Source organism: Miniopterus schreibersii (genome assembly GCF_964146895.1).
Source record: "Miniopterus schreibersii genome assembly, chromosome: 4".
In the NCBI taxonomy this organism is placed as follows: Eukaryota; Metazoa; Chordata; class Mammalia; order Chiroptera; family Miniopteridae; genus Miniopterus; species Miniopterus schreibersii.
In genome coordinates this window covers 80,761,675-80,781,023 of record NC_138105.1, presented here as the reverse complement: position 1 = coordinate 80,781,023, position 19,349 = coordinate 80,761,675, and the positions used below count along the sequence as shown (strand labels likewise).

The 19,349-nt window shown below is 57.5% G+C and overlaps 1 protein-coding gene across 1 annotated transcript in view; it reads right to left on the bottom strand.

The window, feature by feature from the left end:
* Positions 1-16,142, bottom strand: part of WNT3A (Wnt family member 3A) — a 43,200-nt gene extending 27,058 nt beyond the window's left edge. The window contains exons 1-2 of the mRNA XM_081134731.1: positions 15,950-16,142; positions 224-465 (exon numbers count right to left, since the gene is read on the bottom strand). Coding sequence (XP_080990857.1) covers positions 224-465; positions 15,950-16,020 — 313 coding nt within the window. The 5' untranslated portion in view covers positions 16,021-16,142. The remainder of the gene's footprint in view (positions 1-223; positions 466-15,949) is intronic.
* Between the last annotated feature and the right edge of the window lie 3,207 nt (positions 16,143-19,349).

Here is a 19,349-nt window from a genome sequence, read left to right as displayed (position 1 = left end):
ACATGATCCTGTGTCTTTCCTGGGGTCCAGGAGCCCCTTCAGAGCCAGTGACCATGGGAAGAAACCACATCAGAGATACTGACATCATGAGGTCTGTGTGGCACTGCCCACCTGTTGCAGGTGCTGCTCCCATGCTCAGACAGGTGAGACACCAGGGCAGAGCAGGGCAGCTGGCTTGGGCCTGCTGCACCAACACACTGCCACCTCCACCTGGAAGGCATACCTTTGTCCAGCACAGGGCCAAAGATGGCCAGGCTGTTGTCAATGGTGGTGCAGTTCCACCGGCGGCCACGGAACTGGTGTTGGCACTCCTCGATGCTGATCCTGATGCCCTCTGCCACGCTGGGCATGATCTCCACGTAGTTCCGACAGAAGCGCAGCTGTTTGGGTACTAGGCCTGGGATGCTGGCGCAGAGGATGGGCTGTGTGCCCAGAGAGGAGTACTGGGGCCCGACAGCCAGGGACCTGGGGGAGAAGGGCAAGGAGGCCTGGTGAGTGGGAGAGCTGCCCTGGCAGCCTGTGAAACAGGAGTAGAAGCCGGGTCTGCCCTGGAGGGAGCACATGGGCTCTCTTCTTTGGGGCACCTGTGCATTCCAGGGTGAGACATGCTTCCACCCTGGGGATAGCCTGTCCCTACACTGTACCTGAGATTTAGCACAAACCTCAAGATGTGTCTGCGGGGTGGAGGGAAGTAATTCAAGGAAGGTCAGAGGCCACCTGCTGCCCAGAGGAGGGGCTGCTGGTCTGGGGCAGGACTGGGGGTGAGATGGGCCAGCAGTGGCTGAATCACACCCCTCCCCATCCTGTGCCAGCCCAACAGAAATAAAAATATGCATCCCAAGGAAGATGTGCTCAAGAACATTCACAGGGCTGTGATCATGAGCACACACCTGGAAGCCACTGCATGTGCAGCATGGGAATGTGGGTAACAGACGGAGCTTCCGCAGCAGAATGTTGCTAGGGGAAAGAGAGGAGTGGGGTGCAGTAGAGAGGCCTTACAGGAGCCTGAGCTCCATTTCTCAGAGACAACAGCGGCTACACCATGGGTGGGAACAAAACCAGACAGTGGTTCCCTCATGCACATGGGAGAACGGGCCTGACAGGGGTACAGAGAACGTTTCTCAGACTCAGAATGGCCCCCATTACCCACAGGCGACTGGATTTTAATTAAGTAAAATGACATAAAAAGAGAGAAAACTTGGTTTCTCAGTCACACCAGCCACATATGGCCCAAGGCTGCCATGGTGGAGGTTTAGATATGGGACATTTCAGTCCCTGTGGAGAGTTCTACTCGACCACAGTGGACTAGGGTGACAGAGTGCTCTGTGTTTGATCGGGGAGTTGATTACTTGTGTGTCAATCAGTGCTTATGTGTCAGAACTGATTGAACCATTTTCACTTTACTGTACTTAACTGCACCTCAATTTCACAAAACCATCAGGTCCTCTAGGCAGGAGGAGAGAGAAAGAGCTTCTCTAATCTGGCAGGTGATGCACAGTCCTTCCACCTTTGGACTTATCATTTCCATCCTGCAGCCATGGACATGTCCATCTCCACAGTGGGTGCCCCATGGTCCTGCCATCTATGTACGCACCCATTTCAGGAGTGGGTGCCCCACTGTCCTGCCACCTGTGGACGTGTTCATCTCTGCAGTGGTTGGTGACACTTGCAGGCAGAGCTCTGCATATCAGTGCCTCCTTCACGCCGGTGTGAAGGGTGCCAGGATGTGTAATCTTCTCTTACGTCAACTGCTGATATCACAGAGGATCTGCAGGGTCTCTGGGAAAGGGCTGCAGAGACCTTCAGGTTGGTGGGGGAGGCCCAGAGCCAGGAGGACAGCTGGGTGGGTGATTCTAGGGGACTAACATCCATGGTTTCTGAATGCACCATCATCAAAGGTATCCTGACTCTTAGCACAGAGGTACCCCGTTCACTCAGGCCACAGGCTGCGCATGCTCTGTCCCCTTCCTCCTCAGGGAGCCCAACCCCTCCTTCCTCTGGACTGCGTGGTGCGGGGAGTCCCAGGCCCAGATCCAGAGCAGCCCCTGGGCCCTTGCTTATCTAGGAGCTTGCTAGCTGGGCTCCGGCGGGAAGGCCTGTTTCTCCTTCCTTGTTTGGTGAGACTGAGGAAATGGCAGCTTTGTTAATGCCTCAGCCAGAACTCCTAGAAATTTTTCTTATTCGGCACCTCCTCTCCCCTTGGAGGGCTGAGCACTCTGAGAAGATGGGACAAAGGCTTCTGTGACCCTCAGCAACCACATACCCACATTGTGATACTGACATTTGGTGAGTCCTACTCTAAGTCTAACTCAGTTTCATCTAGCTTTCACGAGAGCAATAGGAAACAGAAACAAACCTGCTCTCTGAACTACAAAGCAGATCCTATCACGTTCCCCATCCCAGTCTCCCAAATCTTCAAAGGCCACCTTGCCTGAGGCGCAAAGCCTGTGCCCTTGAGCTCCTGAGTGCTGCCGCCTTAGTTGGCTCAGAGAACATTTCCTCATTGCAGTCCTGCTAGGATCTGGATTTCTCCAGCTCGTTCCTCTCACACCATGAAGGCCCTACACTCCGACAACACCAGCCTCCCCACATACTTCCTCTGTCTCCAGAGCAGGGTTTTGTCTCACTCATGCCAACTGCCCTCTCCCAGAGCACCCTCTTCCCTGCAGACCCCTGAGCTCCTTGCCCCGTGGCAGGCAGCGCATATGCAGTTCCACCTTATTTACTTAGCCAGCTGGACAGTGGGCAGCTTCTCCTTGGAAGTCCTTTTGCAAGGTTTCCCACGTACAACGTCCTCTCATTCCATGCCCTCCTGCCCAAACCCTTCAACAGCCTGTGTGTTCCTGGGCACCCTCCCTTCCTCCAGATCATGGGCATCTCTCAGGGCTCAAACCTGTCTTCCTCAGGGATCTAGCCCACCTTGCAGTCAGATGTCCTATTGAAGCCCATCTTCCTTCCCATGGGTGCCAGCCCCTGTGTCCCTGATCCTGGAGGAGGCCCGGTGCTTACAAACCAGACTCTTGGCCTCTTGGGTCCTTTTGCATGTCCCCACCCTGATATCCCAGAGTGCTCCCCATCCTGTCCATTACTTGCTGGAATGTCTTGATGAGCCACAAACCAGCCATGACTTCGTGCCAGACACCACAGGCCTCCCCTCACCCCCACCTGAGTCTGTCTCCCTGGTGTGGTATGCAATGGAGGGGGTGGGGGCCAGCTCATTCATTTACTTGTGAACCCCAGTAAGTGCGAAGCACCGGGCCAGGCTGACTCTCCCAGGTTTCTCTCATGACCACTTCATAGTCCCAGGACCCCAAAGTTTCCAGAAAGTCCAACCCTCTGCTCTCGCTCAACTGGTCTTTTGAAACCATCCTATAATCCGTGCCTGGCTCTCCCGCACCCTTGCTCTGCATGGATGGCTGCCTCCACCATCTCTCGGGGACCCCTGTGCCAACCTGGTGCTTGGCTTCCTGATGGACAAGCTGGGGCAAAGTGGACAGATGGCAGGATGAGTTGAGGTCAGCTGTCTCTGCCCTCGGGAGCAACCAGTTGGTTGGGGTGAGGCCTCCAGGCTGAGAGGATGGGCCTGGCCTGGTGCTCCCGCACAGGGCACAGACGGGAGGATGCGAGGAGGCAGTAGGGCAGCGGGGGAGCCAGTCTGTAGCCAACCTGCACACCCCCTGCCACTCTTGGCCACTTGGGCACAGAGAACCATAAAGAGAAAGTGCCATGCCCGGACCCTGGTTCTCCTTGTCACCTCCAGTTCCTGCCCAGTTCACTCCAGCGAGTTTTTATGACACCCACTTACCAGATGGCCTTTCCCAGCCCCAGGGACTGTGCAGCCTGTGTAGGTGCTGTGTGAGAATGGCTCTGCCTGCCCTAGGCTGAGGTCAGCGTCTGTTTCCAAACGTTTGTGTCCCCACTTCTGACCCTGCTTGGCAATAAGCAGGTGCTGGGGGCTCCATACTAAGGACCAGGGACCAAAATCCTCTCTGTGGCACATCCCCTAGGCCACATGCCCACCACCACTGGGCACTAGCAGGACTGACCTGGAACCACAGCACCAGGGGTGGGGGCAACACCCTCTGTAGTGAGTGAAGAGATGCAGGTGCTGAGGCCCTGGGAACCATGTAGCTGGCTGATTGTCAGTCAGGAAGCTGGGTGGGAGAGGAACAACTGAGGCTCAGGCTTCTTCAGCAGCTTCCATGGTGCTTCCCGTCAGGGAGCCCATCTCTCACCAGAAGGAAAATTCATGCAGATGTTGACTTGGAGACTCAGACAGAAAGAAAAAAGGACTCCATATCTTTGCCTTTGCCAGTCTCAAGGTGCTGGCCCCCTGCCAGATGTGAGACCAGGATGTATTCTGTGGGGGGGGGGGTACAAGAGGAGCGAGGCACCCACCCCAGAACCCCACAGCTCCTAGTGAGAGCACAGAGCCTGCACCACCTCGGCCCTTCCCATCTATCTCCCTTCCTGCCTGCGAGTCAGGACCAGGGCAGGAAGATTGGGCCTACCCTGCGTCCTTCACACCCGGGGACACTGCTCTAGGGGGAGCAGAGAGGGTCTCTCAAGTTGACAGCCTCTACCCAGCTCATTTCTGGGGGTGCTAAATCAGCTCCCACCTGCCTCCTCCTGGCCCTCCTCTGGGCAGGCCCGGGCTTGTCACCTCCCCGAGTGAGGCCAGGGTGCCAACGGCCGCCAGCCCAGATGCCGTTCCAGCTGCTCCAGCCTCCACCAACCCCAGCAGGATCCCTCTCCCACCCCTTTAGTTCTTGAATTGCTTCCAGAAAGGTTTCTCTGCTCAAAAGTCAGGTGGCCAAGGGGGCCTGGACAATGCAGACCCTGCTGAGGAAGGCTGAGAGCAGGGAGTGAAAGGGGGGTTGGAAGGTACCCCTTTCTACAAGGGCAGGGGCAGTGTTGAGCAGGAGGAAGGGCAGGAAAGGGCCAAGAGGGCTAATTGGGCCACCAAATGTTGGCTAGATCTTGAAGGATAAATTGAGTCATTAAAACAATCATATAAAAAAATCCATCGCCCAGCTGGGCATGGCTCAGCAGTTGAGCGTCAACCTAGGATCCAAGTGATTGGGGTTCGATTCCAGATCAGGGCACATGCCTGGGTTGCAGGCTCAATCCCCAGTCGGGGGCGTGCAGGAGGCAGCCGATCAATGACTCTCTCATCATTGATGTTTCTATCTCTCTTTCCCTCTCCTTTCCTCTCTCTGAAATCAATAAAGATATATTAAAAAAAAAAATCCAAATATGTTCACTAACCTTATGTGGTGATCATTTCACAACATCTACATGTATCAAATCATTGCACTGTATACCTGAACCTCACACAATGTCATTGTATCACCTGCATCTCAACAAAGCTGGGAAAGCATCCACACAACACACACCCAGGACCTAGGTTTCTAACCGATGGGGAAAATTGATGTTCCTAGTCAATACTTGGAAACCAAGGTGTGTAACTCCCTCCTCCCACACTCTTCCAGGTAGAAGTGGGAGGCTGTGGGCTGGGGGCTGGAAGGGAAGGGAAGGTGGGGAACAGCAGTGGCTGTAAGGGGCTCAGTCTCCTGGGATGACCATGTACTGGCCTTTCCCAAGGGCTAGAGGCAGCATAGAATAGGACAGGGGCAGAAAAAGGACATCCACAGAGAGACTGGTAGAGTCAGCCACAAGTGGCTGGTGGCACTGCACAGGATGGGCTCCCTATCTTGACAAGTGTGTCCTCTATGCAAGACGTGAGTGTGAGGGGAAGTGGGCACAGCGTGGGAATGGATGGGTGGAGTTCATCTCGAACCAAGAGAAGACACGGTTCCGAGGAAGCAACAGACGGACTGCAGGCGCAGCACAAGGCTGTGATTCAGGAGCGAGCATGTCTCTTTGTTGAACCGCCGCCTGGGCTGAGAATGCGTGCATTTTGTACTCTCTCCCCCCACCGTCATCTGAGATGAAAGTATCTGCTTTCTCCTGGTAACACTGGCTCAGAAACTGCCAATGCTGCTGCAGCTTGCCTTCGTGTTCACAACTGAAGGTGATTCCAACTGTAGTTGGTGGTGGGTGCAAATAGAGATGTCAACCCCTATCCCAGGGGCTGGCACTGAGGCTGCCTGGGGTGTCTGTGGGGGTTTGCATGCTGGGGGGGCAATGCATGGCTCCCCCTGCTTCACTGCCCACCTAGCCCAGACTTTGATGTAGCCTCAAGAGTCCCCATCCTGCTGCCCAGGCTGTGACAGACAGCAGATCACAGTTGCTATATCGGCAGGACCTGTGGCAGATAGCAGATGTCAATCAGGGCCCCGCCACAAGTTGTTTTCACGGCACAGCCTCCAGCTGGCAGTGAAGGCAGAGCCCTCTGGAGCTGCTGCAGCTCTGACATGGAGGGGCCAGAAAGTGGGCCTAGGAGCTAAGAACCACCAGGCCTACAGCTGCAAGTACATGGAGACTGGGTCCCCTCACCCCAAGGTCCTGAGTTTGACAGCTAGGTGATGTTGGGAGCATGTTCCTCGCCAGACTGGCCACTTTGATTTTTGGCTTCACAAGACCCTAAGCAAGAAACCGAGATAAGCCACCCAGCTTCTGACACGCAGAGCACGAACTAATGAATGGGTGCCGCCTGAAGCCCTGAGTCTGGTCACTTATGTGGTGCAGACTGGTGTACTCCTGACTCATCCTCTGCTCACAGGGTGCTCCTCTCTCAGGTCCTTAGAGACAGAGCCTCATGGGCTGATAGGCCTTCCATGTACAGCTTGAGGGTCTGTGCCAGTGCTGCCTTCACCAGCCAGTCACCGAGATCTTTAGATAGCTCTTCCAGCTCCCCACCTCACCCTGCATCCCCAGTGCCACCTCTCCCCACAACCCAGTGCCTCTCTCTCGGAGGCTGGTTACTTCTTCCTTCCAAACCCCTGGCATTGCTCAGGCCTCTGCCTGCAGTTAGCCGCTGCCCAGCCCCTTACTTGGCCTGCCTGCCCTGTCACTGTCACCTATGTGGCCTTGGGCTTAGCCTGGCCCAGTGTGTGACTCCCTTTAACCTGCACAAACCGTAGAGGCGGTACCCAGGACCCTCTGGACTGGGAAGCCATGGCTCAGAGGAAGACACTGTCCAACAGATAGCTGCCTTCTCACTGTGTCCTCCCGTGGCAGAGGGAAAACGCATTCCAGTCTCTTCCTCTTCCCATAAGGACAGTGATTCTACCGTGGGAGCCCCACCTCCTAACACATCGCATTGGGGGTCAGAGCTTCAACATGTGAATTTGGAGGACATGGACATGCAGTCCACAACAATGAGTATGTTGTACATCATATTCGTAAACAAAATATGACCCATTTCCATCATGGACCGTCATCAATGAGGGACCTGTGTGGTGGCCCCAGCCTGTCCCCTGGCTGGTCAACTTTGCCTGCAGCTAGGGAACCCTTTGTACTTTGTTTTCCCCAGCTGACATGCCAGGTGGCTGGGTGAGAGCTGGGTCCTCCGGGGCGGGGGGGGGGGGCTCCTGACTTGGCAGTGTGCACACCACAGGACCTGTCCAAAACTTGAGTTCCCCAAATCCGCTGAGTCAGAAACATGCCCTGGGAAAGGGGTTCCAATTCTGGTTCACTGAGGGTGTGTCCAGTTCTGAGTCCTGGGCTTGCAAACCCTCACTGCTGGCAAGGAGACCCCCCTGAGAGGCCTCTTCAAGTCCAAACCCTTGGGTCTGGTTGCCAGGGTTTCCCTCTGGTTTCTGCTTCCAGACCCCAAGGCTTCTGGAGATGTCCAGTACTACCTTTGAGAATGTGGGTTCAGTTAGACCCAGGAGGCAGCATCTGAGCCAGGTCAGGAATGGGGCCAGACATGAACCCCTGTCCCCTACAGCCTCATCCATCTCCACGAGACGGTCATGCACCTCCCTCCAGCCCTTTGTCCCAGAACCAGAGCTGAGCAGGTGACAGGGGCCAGACTCACATGTCCCCTCAGAGGCACTGACAAGAGGAGGAGGCACCAGCGGTGAATGTTCCAGATGCCATGTGGTAGGAAGGGCGATGCCTGGCCGGAAGTGGCAAACTGGAGTCTCTGTCCAGCATTAATGAGAGGGGCTCTTGGGAGGGTCCTCGGTGTGGACCCAGCCTCATCAGCTCCGGGAGCCACGCTGAGCTCTCACCTGAAGTCTGGGTGTCAGGTTAGTCCTCCAGTCTCCCCTGAGCCCTTCACACACTGCACTGGAATGCAGACTGGGGTCCAAACTGGAGAAGCCTAACTCAGGGGCTACTCACAGGAGAAAGGACAGTGTCCAGGTGAGCACTGGCAGTGGGACCCTGAAATCTATTACCCCTCTTTTAATCCAGGTCCCAGCAAGGTCCTGACCTTGCCTCAGGGATACCATGCGTTCCCTCCTCCTCATGGCCATTGCTAAAAGGATGTTTCAGCCGACAGCCACCTTGGGGGTTGGCCAGCCTTGCCCTGATGGCCCTTGGGGTTGTGGTACTGGGGGCCTGGGAACCACAGGGACAAGAGGGCCCTGCCCATCCTGGGGAGAGGACCAGAGGCCACCTGCCCTCGCTTCACCCATTTCCTCTACCTGCTCCTGATCACGTGATTCACCCCATGAGAGTGCCTGCATTTCCCTTCCTTTGCCAACTCTGAAGTGCAGGATGGCATCCCAGGAGGTGACCACGTCCTAGCAGAGGGGCTAGAATTTTAACTGCATAGCTGGTCAGCACATGCAATGTCCCACAGGCCTCTCAAAGTCAGTGTTCCACACTGAATGCACCCCCCAGGTGTGTCACTCTTTTCCCCCCTGAGCTCTGAGCCTTTACCCTGGATCCCAGCTCAGGAGAGACCCTCACTGCAGGAGTGTCCACAGAGCAGAAAGAGCCAAACACTCAGACATAGCACATCCACAACACAGGCCCAAGTAACTGCGAGCACCATCACTGAGCAGGCCCCAGAGATTCAGAAAATGCTTAACGGACAAGGTAAGCCTTAAAATGCAGAACACAAACTGCTCTGTGCAGTTTTTATAACCATGAAAAATGTGTGAGTGAAATGAAAAGAACCCACAGTATTAAGTCAGTGAGATGACAGACTTGTCTTTTTTCCAAGGTGGGGGTGTCACCTTCAGCCCAGAACACACCACGTGCAAAGTGGCCCCTAGGCTTGGTTCCAGTTGTGGCTGGGGCCACGTGAACCACGCCCGCCCCTAGTGCTGGTGGTTTTCCTCCCTCCTTCTTCTATCACTCCTGTTGAAGATGACACTGCAGAGAGGCCGGGCACCTTGCCAGACTGTCTTGCTCAGAATAGAGGCGGCACTGGCTGTGACACGCAGGGGAGCAGGCTGCCCAGAACCCAGTCTGGCTAATGGCCTTCACCATGTGGACTTTACTATAATTTTGTGGTGGGGCCAGAGGACAGAAGAGACTCTGGATAGAGGAACAAATTCGAAGTCAGAAATGCTGGCCCTGTGCACTGTCCAGGAGGGTCTGGACAGGCAGCAAGATCTCAGGTTTCTTGAAGCCTGGCTGTGAGCATTTTGGGGGCTCTGTATGTGGGGGCTCGGCTGGGCCTGGAGGGCAGGATATTGTGGGCCACCTTCTATCTGAGGCTCCCAGAGGGAAGTGAACAGTGGGGAGGTGGGTCCTTTGCACTTTGGCAGCCCCAGGGCACGTTCCACCTACATCATTAGGCCATCTCTTCCAGGAAGCACCCTGTGCCCCAGCCCTGCTATCTGCCTTCTTGTCACGCTGAAGCTAGCCAACTCTCCCTGCATGCCCTCCCATGTCTGGGCCATGAGGTGCCTCTCCCAGAGGGCAAAGCCATGTCTTCTTTTGTCTTTTGAGGGCACAGAGTAGACACAGAGTTCTGCCTAGACCCCAGGAAAGCAAGGAAGTATGGAGGCTTCTGCTGCCCACACTGTGGGATCTCTGGCAAGAAGGGTAGTGGTTTGTCCAGGGGTCTCCTCCTGAATGATGCATGAGGCCTCCAGAGCACCCGTCCTGTTGGAATTGCTATCTTCTAAGATCAGAGCCTTTCCACGGGAGGAACGAGGTTCCTGTCCTGAGATCTGAGACACCCAAATGTGGGCTGGTGGCCCTGAGGGTTGATGACTGCCCAGCTTGATGGGCGGGCTCTGCTCCTCTGGGTGGAGCTGTCCAAGAGCCACAAGGAACTGAGGCTCTCCCATGGGTGCAGACCTGCCACCAAAGGAACCCCAGGAAAGGCAGTATGCCTCCTCTCTTTTTCTTAGACTTGGAAGACCCCTCCCTGGGAGCTTGAGCACCTTCTACATGGGGAGGGCCAATGGGAGAGGGGTCCCAGGACCCACCCTTCCCTGCCCAGTGCATGACCCTGCCTGTAGCCCTCCCAGCACTCCCGACCCACCGGGCCAGAAAGCATTACTGACACATACTTTGAGCAAGTCCCAGCAGGTGGGCAGAAGCTCGAGTGCCTGCGGCCAAGCATTTGCCCGCTTCCCTGGGCGGCAGCGGCACGTTTTGTCTGGGAAGGAATGTGGAAGCGCCAAAGCGTTAAACACCTCCAGGGTGTCACCTGTGGAGGCTTGGAGGGAGACCGAGGTAGGGCTCCCCAATGAGTCATGGGCACCCAGCCCCAGAACGGGGAACTAGAGAGGGTGCTGTAAAAACATTCAGCTGTGTCCTCATGTCCCCCAGCTCAGGCCACCTCATATGGATTGTTCTTTATAGGAAAGATTCCATTGGTTCATTCATTCATTTATTCATTTGTTCATTCAACAAAATCTTACCAGCAATTTCAGGGTGTAAAGGGGCAAGAAGGGAGGAAGAGCGGATCCCCTCATGGGATTTCACAGCTAGTGATGCAGGGACAGTTCTGTGACAATTCTACAAAGGGAGGGACAGATTGAACTGGGAGAAGGCAGCCTGGCCTGGGTCTCTTTCCCTACAACCTGAGACCTGGTCAATTCCGTGTCCAACCCAGAGTGGGTGCGCCAGGCAGGGTTGTCCCTGCTGTTTGTGCCGGGGCTTCTCTGCAAGGTTCACTCAGTATAGTGCATGTCTGAGACATGCTGTTGAACAAACAAGCTACTCCAACTGTGGACTGCGCCTGGGAGAGTTTAGGGAAATGACCAGGAGGTCTGTCAGCTGCAGTGGTAACACCAGGTGTCCGTGGGCCCACACCGAAGCGGGCTGTCCCTTTCCACGCCTCCAGGGGTGGGCAGTGCACCACCTCCCAAGCACCAGCACTGCAACCGCTCTCAGATTCAGGGAGCCTTCCTTACCCTGAGCCAAAGTCCACCTCCTGCGCCCCTGCAGCTTCTGGCCCCCACTTCTCAGATCCCACACAGCAGTGTGGGCTCCTGACACTTCTCGGTCCTCCAACCACACTTAACTAGGGCAAATACAAGGCCTCACATTTGGTTCAAAAATCCAACTGCAGTGCTGGGTGGTGAAGCAAAAGGGCAGCTGTCCACTGGGCTGCCTGCTGCGGGGCACTTCGGGCTCAAGGCAGACATAGATGCTTTTCAGACTCGCTAGAGAACAGCATGCATTTTGAGTTTTCTATTTAAACTTTCAATCCATTATAAAATACCCGAAAATGCAGCAGTGCAGGCACTGCATGCCACACGCGTATTTTTAATTTCTGTTCTCATTTCTTCATGGACAACCTGTGGGCCACACTCTTCGTATAACCGAAATTTGCACAGACAGGTGGTATATCCCGGCCCTGCTCTCCTGCCCTGGGCCCACCTGCAGGACAGGGGCAGGCGCTTCCCATCCTGCAGGCTGGAGCCTTGCACAGGGTGCCCCCCATGAGGAGGGTAATCTGCAGCCTCTCTGAGACTGCTCCTCCTATATGTACGGATCCTGTTCTCCTGACACAAAGGAATCTAGCAAGTTTATGCAAATGAAACAGAAAATCACTTCATAAAAATTGATAACGAGCCCAGCAAAATGGAGGGCAGCCAACCTGGGAGAAGCTGCCACACCCAGGCCCAGCTAGAGGTCTGAGTATTTGGGTGGCTAAGTCAGAGGGATGGATGTGAGGGTGAATGCGCCACAGTGGGCTTGTGAGGGAGCTCTGACCTGATAGTTGTATGAACCGGTGTTCTGGCCTAGCGATCTTACCTGTGGCCATTTCTGACATTGCCCCTCAGGAAAAGGACGTCTGTTGGTAGTTCTGTGGCAGACACTGTTCCTAGTACCCCAAGGTCCACCCCCAGAACACTGGGGGTGTCAGCTGGTGGCTAAATTTCTCTAAGCTAGCTACCACCATCACCAGCTTCAGGGGTGCAGAGAGAGACAGATGGGGGGGGGGTAGAGAGAGAGAGAGAGAGAGAGAGAGAGGGAAAGTGAGAAAGGGACAGAGAGACAGGGACAGTGATATGCTAGCTACTGCCATCACCAGCCTCAATGGTGGCAGAAAGAGAGAGGGAGAGAGAGAAAGAGACAAAGAGACACAGGGCAGAGGGTAAAAGAAGAATTGGAGAGAAGCAGGGGGTGGGGATGACACATGGGATGCAGCTCGCAGAGGCAGGGCAGTTCGGGAAGTCTTGCCCACCTGGGCCCTGCCTGTCTGAGAAGCCTCAGAGTCTCGCTCAGACCTCCCCCCCCCCCCTTTGCCCTGCTCTGAGGCTGTGGGTCCTGGGCAGAGCCTCCATGACTCTCCTTCACCTGCTTCTGAACTCAAAACGCATCTTCATCCCACAAACAGCGGAGCTCACTGAGTTAAGTCTGTGTCCCACTCCCAGGATGAGAAGACCCTGCGTGCCAGGAGCCTGTGGGGTCAGCGTGAGGGAGGGCCATCACAGAGGAGGTTCGCGCGGTGAGGGCAGGTGCTGGCCTTCCTTGGGGACTAGAAGGAGAGGGAGGGCTGGACACATGCTCTTAGCTGGTGCCTGCATGCCCAGGAGTGTGCATGGGGCCTGGCATGGTCTGGGGAAGAGAATGAGAGGCTGGGAGAGGAGGGAGCACATCCCAGGCCTCTGCACTGGCCCGGAGGTGGGAGAAAGCTGGACTCAGCCTCACACTGCACGGCTCAGCCAGCTGGAGTGACATCCGCTCCAGGGCATGGCCTCTGTGCTGGGGAGCCTGCAGTCCAGCAGGGACTGCTGAGGGACCAGGCAGCAGGAAGAGGGGCCTTACAGGGAAAGGGGCAGGCTGTCCATGCAGGTGAAGTAACTCTGAGAAATAGGGTGTGGGATTGGCTTGGAGGGTAGGAGGGTAAGGATGGAGACAGAAGATGGTCTTCAGGGCCCTGGCTATGCTACTGGGGGGTGGGAAGTGGAAGGAAGGTACCCAAAGCACAACAGGGAACACCATGCCCACTGGGGGCCACTCTCTAAGGGTTCTGTGTCCCCTTGACTCTGATGCCTGTCCTGTGTTCCCAAGGGTCCTCTGCTTAACTCTGATCCCATAGGAATGCAGCCTGGTGAAGGGAGCACTGGCCATGGGGGTCAGGTGCCCAGGCTCCATCCCTTCTCTGGGTTCCCACCTTCATCTGTCACATAGGAACACGTACTCCTGGAGGGCTCCACAGCTCTCAACATTCTGGTCTCAGGACCATTTCACCTTTGGACCTCGAGCCTCAGGCTTTGAACAACACCCTGAGATGGTCCCCGAGGAGCCTGTGGCCCTTCAAATTCCCACAGGGTACTGCTGCTGCTGGCAGCCAACTCCTCCTCTCCCTCCACCCTCCCACCAAGAGCCACACCAACTTCAAAAGCCTAATTACTCCTGATTTGGGCTGTTTCCTGGCTGTTTCTCAGGTGAGGAAGTCCCCATCACTTTCACTTTTATATGTGAGCTGCTGGGGTGGGGAGAGAAGAAATGGGACAGTAGCTTCCTTTTAGGGAGGAGTGGTGAAACAGAACAGCCAATTAGGGAGGCTGAGCGTGAAGGTGAGAAGTTATAAAGGGAGGGTCCCTCAGGCCCCCTGGAGAGGGCAGAAGGGCGGAGCCACCTGTGGGAGCTTGGTCAGGTGGGGCATGAAGACAGAGCTCTTCCCGCTGTAAACCCCCATCCTTCCCTGAGCCCCACTCTGTTCTGCCTGTGTGCCCTGTGAGGAGACAGCATCCCTCCTGTATCCAGCTGGCCTGAGAACAGAGAGGAGGGGGAATTGGTGGTCCCCAGGAGCCCTGAGGTTGTGTCCACCACATACACTTCTCAGGAAATGGAGAATCATTGAGTGTGCAAACAAAGTGAGGTTCCATGACACCCCTACCCTCTGGGGCCACGGGCTGCCCTAGACTCTTGTTTGGGTGGGTGCCTAGTGGTAGCTCCTGGGGAGAGGGCCCCCTGTGTTCATCTGGAGAAGGCCGGGTCAGGGTCCATTCAGTCAAAACACATGGTCCAGGTGAAAAGGGTGACACAGGTGTGTTGTGGGGCACAAGACCACGGTCCCGAGAGGCCAGCAGGACAAAGCTCTCACTGCTTGGGGGAGGCAGGAGGCTGGTGACCGGGGCCCTTCTTTATGAGACGAGCAGGAGCGAGAGGGCGAAGGCGCTTCCTCCCGCGCCCAGGAATGCGGCGGCGGTTCTAATTAGAAGCCAGCGCGGAGCTGGCGGCCGCGGGGGCCCTCCGGACACGCTCCCTGGCTCCCCCCACGGCTGGCGGGGCAAGCGTCAGTGTCCCCGCGCCAGAGGCACGCTCGCTGCAGCCTGCGCTCTAGGGGCGCTCTAGGGGCAACCCGGACCGCGGGTGACGCGCGGGTGCGGGGCGCACCGGGGACTGCGAGGCGCTTCCCCACCTCTCCGCCGCCTATCCCAGGCGCCCCCGCCCCGCCCCATCCATCCTCCTGCACCGCCCCGTCCCGCCCCGCCTGGCTGCGCCTGGACCCTACTCCCCACCCCGGGAACCCCCACTCTTGAACAATCTCGAAGAGAAAAATTATTATCGGATTAGATGTACTTGGGCTCGCTGGGTCTCCCCCTTCCCCTCGGCGTAATTATTATAATTCCAGGCAAGCCGTCGGAGAGGGTTCCTGGGAGGGTGTGTGCAGCGCGCAAGTGTGGGGAGGCTTCTCTCCAGCTCTGGGTCTCCTCCAACGGCGCGCCCGGCCCCTTGGCGCCCTATTTCCCCCCAGGGGGCCTGGGGTGACCCTGGCCTGTGGAGGCCCTGCTTAATCAGATGCCAGGAGGGAGAGTAACCCCGATTCTCCCCCCCCCCCATATGTGCTGTATGCTCTCGGGATCCTTCCCACGGTTTGTCTGCGCTTCCATTACCAGGTTTAGGACGGTCTTACAGGAATGTGCCTTGTCTGGGGCAGAGGACAGAGCGCCCCGGCTTTCTCAGAGGTGGGTTCCAGGGCCTCTCACTCAGGAAACCCCAAACTCGATGCTCACTCCTTCTGCACCTCTCGGCAACCTCTCCTTGCCATCGAGGTCCAGGCAGAGGGCTCGCAGAGAGGGCCACTGGGGACACCCTTGCCGAGAGAGCGTCGGGAGGCGCAGAGGGCCTGGCACCGGCCCCACTGCGCCCGCCGCTCCTGGCCAGTCCCCGCTGCTGTCTTTACGTAACTGCGCTGCCCCGAGCTGTTCGGTCTTGTCTCAACGACTTTGTTTTAAGGTGTGTGTGTGTGTGTGTGTGTGTGTGTGTGTGTGTGTGTGTGTGTGTGTGTAAGACACGGTCCTTAAGGAAAATCTCTGGCGAATCTCTTTCTCTCAGCTCGCCCTCTCGGCTTCCCTTGGACTCAGGCTGCCCAGACGTTCGTGACATCTGTGCGGACCCTCTTCCCACCTCTTCCCAGCCCACTGTTCGCCCCGTCTCGCGCCGGGGCCCCTCTGGGCCCCGGGATCAATGTCCCCGGAAGCTCCGCCACCCGCATCCCAGCCCCGGCCCGAACAGGTCAAAAGAGGCCGCGAAGGGAAACAACTCGCCCGCGGCCCTCGGAATGGAAGGGGCAGGGAGTGGGCTCCGGGCCCCGCGGGCCCTGCCCGAGGGGATGGCGGCGCGGGGCGCACGGAGGCCGCGGCGAACGCGAGGAAGGCTCACTCACCACCAGATCGGGTAGCTGCCCAGCGCCTGCTTCAGGCCGTAGAGGAATAAGAAGTACCCGAGCAGGGCCATCGCGGGGCGGCAGAGCGCGGGCGCCGGGCGGGCCGGGGCCCCGGGAGCTGGCGGGCGGCGCGCTAGGTCTTCCTGCGGCCGCGGGATGTGCGGGGTGCGCGGGTGTTCGCGGGTGTGCGGGCTCCGAGGGCGGCGCTGCGCCAGGTGGGCCGGCGGCGGGGCGGCGGGCCCCGGCCCAAGGCAGCGCGGGACGGCGGGGGCGGGGCAGCGCCGCGGGGGGCGCCCGCCGGGGCCCTGGCCGGGGCGGGGCAGGGAGGGCCGGGCAGGGGGCGGGCGGGGCTCTGGGAGCTGGCGCGGTGGAGACGCTGGCCCCTCCCGCGGCCGCGGGATGCGCGGAGTGCTCTGGGTGCGCCGAGCGTTCAGGGATTGCTGTCAGGTGGGGGAAGGAGGGGGACCGTCGGCGGCCGGCCCGGACCCTGGACTGCGCGGTCGGCAGTCATCCTCTCCGAGCTCCCGGGCCGCGCCCGGCGTTTGGAGCCCCGCGCGCCCTGCGCTCACCGTGGGACGCGCCGTCCTGCTTTCGCTCCTGCTTCTGCGGTGTCTCGCCCTCTGTCCCTTGCCCTCGTGGTGGTCGGGCTGCCTCTCCCTCCCATCCATCTCTTTGCCAGGGGCTGGGGTGGAGGCTCAGTTCGTCCCAGGCCAGCCCTACGAGCCGCGCCTTGCAGGTCCACTGGGATCCAGGCTGCCCGAGCGGCTCGGCCGACGGAGACCTGCTGGGCTGGGGACGGCCTGCCCGGGGGACAGCGGCTGGTGGGTGTCCAGGGTGCAGCCACGTATCTGAAGGTTAAGGTTGGGAAGCAGGTGGCGACGCCTCTACTCTTTCCCCACATCCCAACAGGGAAGAGGCCCCTGGGGTTTTGAGGCGGCGCGCACAGCGCAGCAGCTGCGCCCTGAGCTCTGGGACCTCAGACCCCCGGGTCTGACAGGGCTGCCAGTTTCTTCACCTAGAAGGGATTTCTGACAACTGAGGTAAGCCTTATGGTTCAGCTGAGGAGGGAAGGGAAGAGCAGAAAGGGAAAGTGACTTATCCAAGATCTCAGGGAGTGGCTTTCTGGCTCTCCACCGTTCAGCCCACAGTGTGTCTGCATAGTCATCTGTAGCCCAGGGAGACACCGGGGCTTTTATTTGGGGAGGGGAGGAGAGAGGTCCGCCCCCCCCCTTACTTTTCCCTGGCGCACATGATAATAACAGGTGAGACACCTGTGCCCATGGGAGACTGGTCAATCTCAATTATGAGGTGAAGAGAGCAGAGCAGGAATTCATGTCATTGTTTGGGGACGGGGTGGGGGCAGAACTGCAGCTTGAAATCCTAAGTCTGGGCTCTCCCATGATGACTCTTTTCTTATGATCACTGCTCTCCACAACTTCTGAGTTGTGTCACACTGCATTGTGGTCTGCAGAGTGTGGGGGCCCCACAGAGAGGCCCCAGTGCAGGGGGTGGCTAGATGTCCTTCCAGATTTAGCACTGGCTGGAGATCCAGAGGCAGGTTTCACCCCACAGCATGCTGCCCCATCATCTGCAAAGGGAGCCCTGGGCACCTGCGGATGCTGGCCCCGTGGTTACCGGGTGACTCACATCAGGAGCCCTTTCCCAATGTGGAGCAAAGCCATTGTATTTCAAGGAAAGTTCTTTTCCTTTCACCAGCTTTGAGATCCAGTTATATCTACGCATGCCCCCTCCCTCTACCCCTCCTCTGAGTCACCCAAGCCCCCATCCACAGAGGGAAGGAGGGAGGGATTCTGGAGAGAGGTGGGTGGGCAAGGGGGGCTGGATTGTCTTCCTCTGGACTTCAGCTCTCTCTCAGAGAAAACTCCACCCAATTATCAAATTACTGGGGACCCGGGCTGTGGGATGGGTAGCCACACTGCAGCTCCCACCCCTGCCTCCCCAGGTGTTAGGCTTGCCTGGGATTAGAGCTTCAATGAGAAGTCCCCAGAGACTGCTAGATCCACACACACAGGGCTGGCCAATACGCCCAGGATGGAGCAGGTGGGTCTTGTCTCTTCAGTCCTCCATCCTGCCCCTCACCTGCCTGCCCCCCCCCCCCCCCCCCCGCCCCTATGCTCTCTTCTCCTTCCTGGGCCTTGTTCTCTGTCATGCTAGGTGGTGGGGAGGGAAGAGAGAGTGAAAGGTGAGCTCTGCCACTCCCAGGTGAAGGCTCCCTGTTCTGGAGAGTTCCCTGAAGACATGCATCATAGCAAGCCTTCCAGAGAGCTGCAGCCAAGGCGAGCTCTTCCTTTGCCCCATTTTCTAGGAACCATGGAAGCCCTTGAGTCTGTTTCCTGCAAGGCCAGGAGCATGGGGCGAGGCCATCCTGGGGGTGGTGTGGAGAGGAACACAGGTGCAGGAAAGGGAGGTTTCCACTGCAGTTGGGTGGTGAGGTTCTTTCTTGCTCCCTGACTTTCAGCTGGAAATTCTGCACCCTACCTGGAAGAGAGACACTCCTCCCACATGTCTGCTTATGCCCCTGCTTGCCTGGTCCTGGCCACTTCATGTGGCTCCCTCCCTCCCCAACAAAGCCCCTGAAGGTGAGGGCCTTCCTGGCAGCGCCCTCTGCTGTCACCCAGAGGGAGTTTCCCTGACCCACGCAGGGCCACAGGTATGATTCCACAGCATTCCCCCTTTGTGGATGACTCCTGGGGAAAGATCCTGTTTTTGCTCCACTGCAGGCTGGATGAAGCCCATGGGGCCGCTTTCTTTCCAGAATAGGCCCTGAGGGGAAAGAAGGCTTGATCCCAGGAGCTCTGGGTGGCCCCAGCTGGGGGTCAGGGGAGGTGAGGACCTGGTGTGGGGGCAAGGCCAGATAGGAGGGCAGTTTGCTTTCTGAGGTGGTGAGCTCCGTTTCTGTGGTGGCATTTAAACCCTTCATGACAGGTATCAGGTGAAATTTTGTAGTGCTATTTCTTGTATTGGAGAGAGGGAAGCTGGCCTTTCAGACACTAATTGCCTAATCATTAACTTCCTTCTTTTCCAAAAAGAAGTTGGGGAGGCAGGAAAGGATGTGGGCTACTAGGGGCTGGAGGTGGTGACCAATTGCAGACAGGATGGGGGTCTCAGATGAGAAGCAGGGGTGTTCTTCCTGATTCTTCCGGAAGCTTTCCTCACCTACCGTGCGTGTGTGTGTGTGTGTGTGTGTGTGTGTGTGTGTGTGTGTCACTCTGAGGCACCTCCTCCTCAGGGGTGGGGTCCTTGCACTCACAGGCAGAGGACTCAGACTTTCTGTCCGTGCTGAGTCATCTTTTCAGAGAGCCCCAGGCCAAAAGACATACCTGACAGTTTTGTTTAGCAAGTCATTAGGTCCAAAAACTATAATAATTAGTAGTTCTTT